The 10503-nt window shown below is 44.3% G+C and overlaps 3 protein-coding genes across 3 annotated transcripts; all 3 read left to right on the plus strand.

The window, feature by feature from the left end:
* Nucleotides 1-962: 962 nt before the first annotated feature.
* On the plus strand, nucleotides 963-1490 carry DFJ58DRAFT_849901 (uncharacterized protein; the record flags this gene model as incomplete). The annotated part of the gene is made up of 2 exons (XM_041393734.1): nucleotides 963-986; nucleotides 1104-1490. The coding sequence occupies 2 exons, from the start codon at nucleotides 963-965 to the stop codon at nucleotides 1488-1490; spliced, it is 411 nt and encodes a 136-aa protein (XP_041234787.1).
* Nucleotides 1491-3719: 2229 nt separating this feature from the next.
* On the plus strand, nucleotides 3720-4280 carry DFJ58DRAFT_849902 (uncharacterized protein; the record flags this gene model as incomplete). Its single annotated transcript, XM_041393735.1, has 2 exons — nucleotides 3720-3743; nucleotides 3855-4280. The coding sequence occupies 2 exons, from the start codon at nucleotides 3720-3722 to the stop codon at nucleotides 4278-4280; spliced, it is 450 nt and encodes a 149-aa protein (XP_041234788.1).
* A 2303-nt stretch (nucleotides 4281-6583) lies between these two features.
* DFJ58DRAFT_849903 (uncharacterized protein) lies at nucleotides 6584-7427 on the plus strand (the record flags this gene model as incomplete). The annotated part of the gene is made up of 3 exons (XM_041393736.1): nucleotides 6584-6607; nucleotides 6718-6907; nucleotides 7030-7427. 3 exons carry the CDS (start codon nucleotides 6584-6586, stop codon nucleotides 7425-7427), a joined length of 612 nt encoding a protein of 203 aa, XP_041234789.1.
* Nucleotides 7428-10503: the final 3076 nt, after the last annotated feature.

Raw genomic sequence — 10503 nt, forward strand, 5'->3', positions numbered from 1 at the left:
TACGCGTACGCTAAATGACAAGAATCACGATAGTCACCGCAACAGACATAATAGCAAACGCGTCGCCCCAGACAAGCAAGACCGCAACAGAAATAAGACAGCCAAAGTCAAGCAAGGTCAAGCAATAAAATCACAAAAAATCACAAAAATGAAGCAAATTGAAGTCAAGTGAAAACGAGATCCTGTCCTCGGCCCGCGCATCACCCCCCCAGACAAACACCAAGATACGCATACGACACAAAGACTAGGAAATCAAAGAAAAAACCACAAATCAAGCAAAGTCAAGCAACAACACAGCAGCAATAAAGCAAAAATAAAGCAAAGACGAAACAACGAAAAAAAACAAGAAAGACTATGATAGCAATAAAACCACTAACCCGCCGGTTAGCTCTCTCGGTTGTCTCGTCTAAAAACGTATTCTCTCGGTGACTCGGTGTCTCGGTTAGAGTCAATACAAGACAAGCAATACGATGCAATACTCAAGACAAGGGAAAATCAAGCAAAGTCAAGGCAAGACTACAATACAATACGCAAGACAAGGAAAAATCAAGCAAAGTCAAGGTAAGACTACAATACCAAGACCATCCCATACCATACACAAGACCGCCGCAGCAATAAAATCACACAAAAATCACAAAAATCAAGCAAAACCAACTCAAGTCGAAACAAGGTCCTGTCCTCGCCCGACGTATCACCGCAGACAAGCGCTAAGATACGCGTATGATAAGCAAGACCACTACAGGACAACACAGCCAAAATAAAGCGACGCAAATGCAAGAAAAAAGCAAAAACGAAGCAAAATGAACCCAAGACAAAACGAGACCCTGTCCTCAGCCCAGACTATGATAGCAACACGATCTCATACCATACGCAAGACTACGATACCAAGACCATACGCAATACCACCACAGCAATAAAACAGCCAAAATCAGGCAACATCACAGCAATAAAATGGCACAAAAATGACAAAAATCAAGCAAAGTCAAGTCAAGTCAAAACGAGATCCTGTCCTCGGCCCACGCATCACCCCAGACAAGCGCTACGATAAGCAAGACCATCAAATAGCAATCGAAGCATCCGCCCTCCAATAAACGCACGATAAGCAAGACCACCGCAGCGACAACAACACAGCCGAGATCAAGCAATACGAAAGCAAGAAAAAAGCAAAAATCAAGCAAAATCAAGGCGAGATGAAACGAGATCCTGTCCTCGGCCCACGCGTCACCCCAGACAAGCGCTACGATGAACAAGACTACGACAGTGATAAAACGCCTGAAATCAAAGAAAGTCAAGCAATAGAACATCAAAAAATCACAAAAATCAAGCAAAATGCAGTCAAGTCGAAACGAGATCCTGTCCTAGGCCCACGCATCACTCCAAAGACAAGACCACCGCAGCAACATCACAGCAAAAATCAAGCAACGCCCCAGCAACAAAACGTCAAAAATCAAGCCAAAATCAAGTCAAGTCAAAGCAAGGTTCCGTCCTAGTCCGACGCATCACTTCAGACAAGCGCCACGATAAGCGCACGATAAGCAAGACCATGAAATCAAAGACAGGCCACAAATCAAGAAAAGTCAAGGATCAGACTACGATAACGCACCACAGTCAAGACAAGGACAAGAGACGCAACAGACTACGACACGATACAACACAATACAAAACGATCCGACAGACTACGAGACACGACACACTATACTACAATCGATACAAGACAAACATCCGATAAGCATAACAAGGGAATATGCGCAGTTAGGTTCAACCACCACGTTAGAGTTTAGGGTTCAACCCCACCCCCCCACCCGTTAGAGGGTTAGTTAGGTTTCAACCACCACGTTAGAGTTTAGGGTTCAACCCCACCCCCCCACCCGTTAGAGGGTTAGTTAGGTTTCTCGTTGTCTCGTCTCAAAACGTGTTCTCTCGGTGTCTCGGTGTGTTAGTGTTAGAGTCACTACAAGACAAGCAAACACAATACAACACGCAAGACTACAACAGCAACAAGACAGACAAAATCAAGCAATAAAACAGTAATAAAATCACAAAATCAAGCAAAATGAAGTCAAGTCAAAATGAGATCCTGTCCTCGCCCAAACGCATCACCCCCCAGACAACCACTAAGACACGCGTACGATAACCAAGACCAGTCAAGACAAGGGCCGACTCAGAGCAATACTACAGCAGGCAAGCAAATACAATACAACACGCAAGACTACAACAGCAACAAGACAGACAAAATCAAGCAAATTCAAGCAATAAAACAGCAATAAAACAACAAAATCAAGCAAAATGAAGTCAAGTCAAAATGAGACCCTGTCCTCGCCCAACACAACACCCCCCAGACAAAGACAGACAAAATCAAGCAAAGTCAAGCAATAAAACGGCAATAAAATGACAAAATCAAGCAAAATCAAGCCAAGTCAAAACCAGATCCTGTCCTCGCCCGACGCATCACCCCCCCGACAAGAACTAAGATACGCGTACGATAACCAAGACCAGTCAAGACAAGGGCTGACTCAAAGCAATACAACAGCAAGACCGCAAGAAAACATCAATCAAGACAGATGCAACAACAGAGATAATAGCAGACATGCACGCCAACACCATTTCTCATAGAAAAGACCAGAATCACAACAGTCGCATAATAGCATACGCGTACGCTAAATGACAAGAATCACGATAGTCACCGCAACAGACATAATAGCAAACGCGTCGCCCCAGACAAGCAAGACCGCAACAGAAATAAGACAGCCAAAGTCAAGCAAGGTCAAGCAATAAAATCACAAAAAATCACAAAAATGAAGCAAATTGAAGTCAAGTGAAAACGAGATCCTGTCCTCGGCCCGCGCATCACCCCCCCCCCAGACAAACACCAAGATACGCATACGACACAAAAGACTAGGAAATCAAAGAAAAAACCACAAATCAAGCAAAGTCAAGCAACAACACAGCAGCAATAAAGCAAAAATAAAGCAAAGACGAAACAACGAAAAAAACAAGAAAGACTATGATAGCAATAAAACCACTAACCCGCCGGTTAGCTCTCTCGGTTGTCTCGTCTAAAAACGTATTCTCTCGGTGACTCGGTGTCTCGGTTAGAGTCAATACAAGACAAGCAATACGATGCGAATACGCAAGACAAGGAATCAAGCAAAGTCAAGGCAGACTACGTACCAAGACCATGGCCATACCACACAAGCTACGATTGATCGATACCAAAGACAAAGGCAAAATGAAGCAAGTCAAGGCAAACTACAATACAATACGCAGACAAGGCGAATCAAGCAAAGTCAAAGGCGAGACAACTATAGCCTAGACCATTCCCATACCCCAAAAGGGTGACAAATTACCAAGACCACTGCATCAATAAATCGCACAAAAATCAACAAAAATCAGCAAATGAAGTCAAGTTGAAAGAGGTCCTGTCCTCGCCCGACGCATCACCGCAGACAAGCGATAAGATACGCGTATGAATAAGCATGACCGCTACAGGACACACAGAGCCAAAATAAAGCGACAACACAAATGCAAGAAAAAAGCAAAAATGAAGCAAAATGAACACCCAAGACAAAACAGAGACCCTGTCCTCAGCCCAGACTACGATAGCAACACAAAAAATCTCATACCAAACGCAAGACTACGATGCTGAGACCATACGCAACACCACCGCAGCAATAAAACAGCCAAATCAAGCCACATCACAGCGATAAAATGGCACAAAAATGACAAAAATCAAGCAAAGTGAAGTGAAGTCAAAACGAGATCCTGTCCTCGGCCCACGCGTCACCCCAGACAAGCGCTACGATAAGCAAGACCATCAAATAGCAATCGAAGCATCTGCGCTCCAATAAACGCAGGATAAGCAAGACCACCGCAGCGACGACAACACAGCCGAGATCAAGCAATACGAAAGCAAGAAAAAAGCAAAAATCAAGCAAAATCAAGGCGAGATGAAACGAGATCCTGTCCTCGGCCCACGCATCACCCCAGACAAGCGCTACGATAAACAAGACTACGACAGTGATAAAACGCCTGAAATCAAAGAAAGTCAAGCAATAAAACATCAAAAAATCACAAAAATCAAGCAAAATGCAGTCAAGTCGAAACGAGATCCTGTCCTAGGCCCACGCATCACTCCAAAGACAAGACCACCGCAGCAACATCACAGCAAAAATCAAGCAACGCCCCAGCAACAAAACGTCAAAAATCAAGCAAAATCAAGTCAAGTCAAAGCAAGGTTCCGTCCTAGTCCGACGCATCACTTCAGACAAGCGCCACGATAAGCGCACGATAAGCAAGACCATGAAATCAAAGACAGGCCACAAATCAAGAAAAGTCAAGGATCAGACTACGATAACGCACCACAGTCAAGACAAGGACAAGAGACGCAACAGACTACGACACGATACAACACAATACAATACGATCCGACAGACTATGAAACACGACACACTATACTACGATACAAGACAAACTACGAAACAAAACACGCTATACTACGATACAAGACAAACATCCGATAAGCATAACAAGGGAATATGCGCAGTTAGGTTCAACCACCACGTTAGAGTTTAGGGTTCGACCCCACCCCCCTCCGCCCGTTAGAGGGTTAGTTAGGTTTCTCGTTGTCTCGTCTAAAAACGTATTCTCTCGGTGTCTCGGTGTCTCGGTCAGAGTCACTACAAGACAAGCAAACACAATACGACACGTGAGACCACGACAGCAACAAGACAGACAAAATAAAGCAATAAAACAGTAATAAAACGACAAAATCAAGCAAAATGAAGTCAAGTCAAAATGAGATCCTGTCCTCGCCCAACGCATCACCCCCCAGACAAGCACTAAGATACGCGTACGATAACCAAGACCAGTCAAGACAAGGGTCGACTCAAAGCAATACTACAGCAGACAAGCAAATACAATACAACACAATACAACACGCAAGACTACAACAGCAACAAGACAGACAAAAACAAGCAAAGTCAAGCAATAAAACAGCAATAAAACAGCAAAATCAAGCAAAATCAAGCCAAGTCAAAACGAGACCCTGTCCTCGCCTGACGCAACACCCCCCAGACAAAGACAGACAAAATCAAGCAAAGTCAAGCAATAAAACGGCAATAAAACGACAAAATCAAGCAAAATCAAGCAAAGTCAAAACAAGATCCTGTCCTCGCCCGACGCATCACCCCCCAGACAAGAACCAAGATACGCGTACAACAACCAAGACCAGTCAAGACAAGGGACGACTCAAAGCAATACAACAGCAAGACCGCAAAGAAAACATCAATCAGACAGATGCAGCAACAGAGATAATAGCATACACGTACGCTAATACCACTTCTCATCACAAAGACGAGAATCACGATAGTCACCGCAACAGCTATAACAGCATACGCTCAAGCCAAACACCATTTCATCAAGAAGGAGAAGAAAAGACAAGGATCACCATAGTCGCAACAACAGAGATAATAGCAGACACGCACGCCAACAAAATGACCAGAATCACGACAGTCGCATAATAGCATACGCGTACGCTAAATGACAAGAATCACGATAGTCACCGCAACAGACATAATAGCAAACGCATCGCCCCAGACAAGCCAAGACCACAACAGAAATAAGACAGCCAAAGTCAAGCAAGGTCAAGCAGTAAAATCCCAAAAAATCACAAAGATGAAGCAAAATGAAGTCAAGTCAAAACGAGATCCTGTCCTCGGCCCGCGCATCGCCCCCCCCCCCGGACAAACACCAAGATACGCATACGACACAAAGGACTAGGAAATCAAAGACAAAACCACAATCAAACAAAGTCAAGCAACAACACAGCAGCAATAAAGCAAAAATCAAGCAAAGACGAAACAACGAAAAAAACAAGAAAGACTACGATAGCAATAAAACCCACCCCCCCGCCGGTTAGCTCTCTCGGTTGTCTCGTCTAAAAACGTATTCTCTCGGTGTCTCGGTGTCTCGGTTAGAGTCACCACAAGACAAGCAATGCGATGCGATACGCAAGACAAGGGAAAATCAAGCAAAGTCAAGGCAAGACTACGATACCAAGACCATGCCATACCATACACAAGACTACGATATGATACGATACGCAAGACAAGGCAAAATGAAGCAAAGTCAAGGCAAGACTACAATACAATACGCAAGACAAGGCGAAATCAAGCAAAGTCAAGGCGAGACAACGATACCAAGACCATCCCATACCATACACAAGACCACTGCAGCAATAAAATCGCACAAAAATCACAAAATCAAGCAAAATGCAGTCAAGTTGAAACGAGGTCCTGTCCTCGCCCGACGCATCACCGCAGACAAGCGCTAAGATACGCGTATGATAAGCATGACCGCTACAGGACAACACAGCCAAAATAAAGCGACACAAATGCAAGAAAAAAGCAAAAATGAAGCAAAATGAACCCAAGACAAAACGAGACCCTGTCCTCAGCCCAGGACTACGATAGCAACACAATCTCATACCATACGCAAGAATACGATGCTGAGACCATACGCAACACCACCGCAGCAATAAAACAGCCAAAATCAAGCCACATCACAGCGATAAAATGGCACAAAAATGACAAAAATCAAGCAAAGTGAAGTGAAGTCAAAACGAGATCCTGTCCTCGGCCCACGCGTCACCCCAGACAGCGCTACGATAAGCAAGACCATCAAATAGCAATCGAAGCATCTGCGCTCCAATAAACGCAGGATAAGCAAGACCACCGCAGCGACGACAACACAGCCGAGATCAAGCAATACGAAAGCAAGAAAAAAGCAAAAATCAAGCAAAATCAAGGCGAGATGAAACGAGATCCTGTCCTCGGCCCACGCATCACCCCAGACAAGCGCTACGATAAACAAGACTACGACAGTGATAAAACGCCTGAAATCAAAGAAAGTCAAGCAATTAAAACATCAAAAAATCACAAAAATCAAGCAAAATGCAGTCAAGTCGAAACGAGATCCTGTCCTAGGCCCACGCATCACTCCAAAGACAAGACCACCGCAGCAACATCACAGCAAAAATCAAGCAACGCCCCCAGCAACAAAACGTCAAAATCAAGCAAAATCAAGTCAAGTCAAAGCAAGGTTCCGTCCTAGTCCGACGCATCACTTCAGACAAGCGCCACGATAAGCGCACGATAAGCAAGACCATGAATCAAAGACAGGCCCAAATCAAGAAAAGTCAAGGATCAGACTACGATAACGCACCACAGTCAGACAAGGACAAGAGACGCAACAGACTACGGACACGATACAACACAATACAAAACGATCCGACAGACTACGAGACACGACACACTATACTACAATCGATACAAGACAAACATCCGATAAGCATAACAAGGGAATATGCGCAGTTAGGTTCAACCACCACGTTAGAGTTTAGGGTTCAACCCCACCCCCCCACCCGTTAGAGGGTTAGTTAGGTTTCAACCACCACGTTAGAGTTTAGGGTTCAACCCCACCCCCCCACCCGTTAGAGGGTTAGTTAGGTTTCTCGTTGTCTCGTCTCAAAACGTGTTCTCTCGGTGTCTCGGTGTTAGTGTTAGAGTCACTAAGACAAGCAAACACAATACAACACGCAAGACTACAACAGCAACAAGACAGACAAAATCAAGCAATAAAACAGTAATAAAATCACAAAATCAAGCAAAATGAAGTCAAGTCAAAATGAGATCCTGTCCTCGCCCAACGCATCACCCCCCAGACAACCACTAAGACACGCGTACGATAACCAAGACCAGTCAAGACAAGGGCCGACTCAGAGCAATACTTATATGGTCAAAACTGAAATAGGTTTCAAACTTGTGAAACTATTTCTTTTTGTGGGCTGGTACATATCATGGAGGGTACGTCTAGGAATGATATGAGCCAAGAATTAGAGAAATCGGCGGTTGGGTTATGGAGATATGCTCAAAATACTGCCCTTTTGGCCCCACCACCATATGTCACCAATATCGACCTCCAGATGGTCCAGGACCATCACCAATCGATTCCTACACCTGAAAAACCCTAGGACAGTCCTTTACAGTATCGGTTTTGAGTTAAAATCAAGTACAGCAAAATATAGGGGGTAGGAGGGGGGAGGAGGACCTTGTATATCTCAAGAACGCGATTTTTTCTAGGAATTCTGGCTCGACCATCGTGTTCAGAGGGCTCAAGAGCCCCCAGGAAAAATGCTTTTGGACCACTGGCAAGTCATGGGAATGCTGTAAAAATCGATCTTTGTGGGGGGTATGAGGCAAACTGACCTATTTTATTTCACACAGGCTAGAAATACTCTGAAACCATCTCCAATGGATTTCAGTGATCATAAAACACTAGGATCACCCTTTGATATATCGGTATTTACATGATATCCAGATATATGCGTTAGGAGGGGGGAGGGGGGCCCTGCATATCTCCAGAACCTGATTTTTTCTGGGAAATCTGGCTCGACCATCGTGTTCAGAATGATCAATAGCCCTCGGGAGAAATGCTGTTGGAGCACCAGCAAGTCATGGGATGTCTGTAAAAATCGATCTTTGTGGGGGGGGCATGAGGCAAACTGACATATTTCAATTCAGACAAGCCGGGAATACTCCAGGACCATCTCCAATCGATTTCTGTGATCATAAAACACTAGAAACATCTTTTGATATATCGGTATTTACATAATATCAAGATATATGAGTTAGGAGGGGGGAGGGGGGCCCTGCATATCTCAAGAACATGATTTTTTCTGGGAAATCTGGCTCGACCATCGTGTTCAGATGGATGAAGAACCCCCAGGAAGAATAGTTTTGGAGTACTGGCAAGTCATGGGAAGCCTGAAAAAATCGATCTTTGTGGGGGGGTATCAGGTCAACTGACACATCACAATTCACATGAGCCCAGATGACTCTGAGACCATCTCCAATCAATTAATATGATCCAAAAACACCAGAAACATCCTTTTATACATCAGTATCGACATGGAATCCTGCCTCTGGGCACAGTAGGTAGGGGGAGGGGGAGGGGGTAGCATCACTCTGAAATATGATTTTTTCGGACCAAACCAGTGTTCCCATCAGATTCAGATGGCCAAATAACCCCAGAAACAAGTTCTATTTGAAGCCAAGCAAGTCATATGAAAGCTCAAAAAATCAATCATTGGGTGAGGCAGCATCACAGGGGTGACACTGCTTACATAAGCAAAAGCGGTCACATAGGTGAGCAACTTTGCAACAACATGACTTTGACATATCAAACCGTTGTTTCTACTGGTCCATGAGTTCAGGAACATCAGTATTGACATGGAATCATGCCTCTGGGCACAGTAGGTAGGGGGAGACAGCGGCATCACTCTGGAATATATGTGAATTTCTGAGTGATGGGCTGTATTTAGAAATGCTTATATAAGCAAAAATGCGGTGAACTTGAACCAAAAATTTTCATTCCTTCTTTCTTCCCTCTTCTTCACTCACCCCAAACTCTTTTTTTGAATTTGTGGGTCTGGGGGCCTCTTTTGCTGGTTGTCACTCCTCTATGGGAGTCCACCATTGATAATGGTGCCAGCTTTTTTCGCTTTTTTCACTTTGTGGGTCTGGGGGCCTCTTTTGCTGGTTGTCACTCCTCTATGGGAGTCCACCATTGATAATGGTGCCAGCTTTTTTCGCTTTTTTTCACTTTGTGGGTCTGGGGGCCTCTTTTGCTGGTTGCCACTCCTCTATGGGAGTCCACCATTGATAATGGTGCCAGCTATTTTCGCTTTTTTTCACTTTGTTGGTCTGGGGGCCTCTTTTGCTGGTTGTCACTCCTCTATGGGAGTCCACCATTGATAATGGTGCCAGCTTTTTTCGCTTTTTTTCACTTTGTGGGTCTGGGGGCCTCTTTTGCTGGTTGCCACTCCTCTATGGGAGTCCACCATTGATAATGGTGCCAGCTATTTTCGCTTTTTTTTCACTTTGTTGGTCTGGGGGCCTCTTTTGCTGGTTGTCACTCCTCTATGGGAGTCCACCATTGATAATGGTGCCAGCTATTTTCGCATTTTCTTTCACTTTGTGGGTCTGGGGGACTTTTCCTGGTTGCCACTCCTCTATGGGAGTCTACTATTGATAATAGTACCAGTTTTTTTCGCTTTTTTCACTTTGTGGGTCTGGGGGCCTTTGACTGGTTGTCACTCCTCAATGGGAGCCTACTATTGATAATAGTGCCAGTTATTTTCGCCTCATGAGGCTTTTTGAGATCAACTGATGGCTGTTTAGATAGCTCTCACCCTTCTATGAGGGTTTAGTTAATTGTGTTTAATGTAACTGTTAGAATAGTATAAATAATTTTCGCTTCTGAGAGCATTTGCTATCCATGTCACTATTATCGCTAATGTGAATTATAAATTTTGGATATGAATGTGTTTGAGGTAGAACCAGTGTTGTGTATGAAGTGCCATGCCAAGGAAGGCAAGACTATCAAAGAATTATGACAATGCCTCAGAACACATCACCCTAGACAAATATGGCGTCATGAAATATC

This window comes from Suillus subalutaceus, assembly GCF_016647625.1.
Source record: "Suillus subalutaceus strain FC151 chromosome Unknown DFJ58scaffold_600, whole genome shotgun sequence".
Classification (NCBI taxonomy): domain Eukaryota; kingdom Fungi; phylum Basidiomycota; class Agaricomycetes; order Boletales; family Suillaceae; genus Suillus; species Suillus subalutaceus.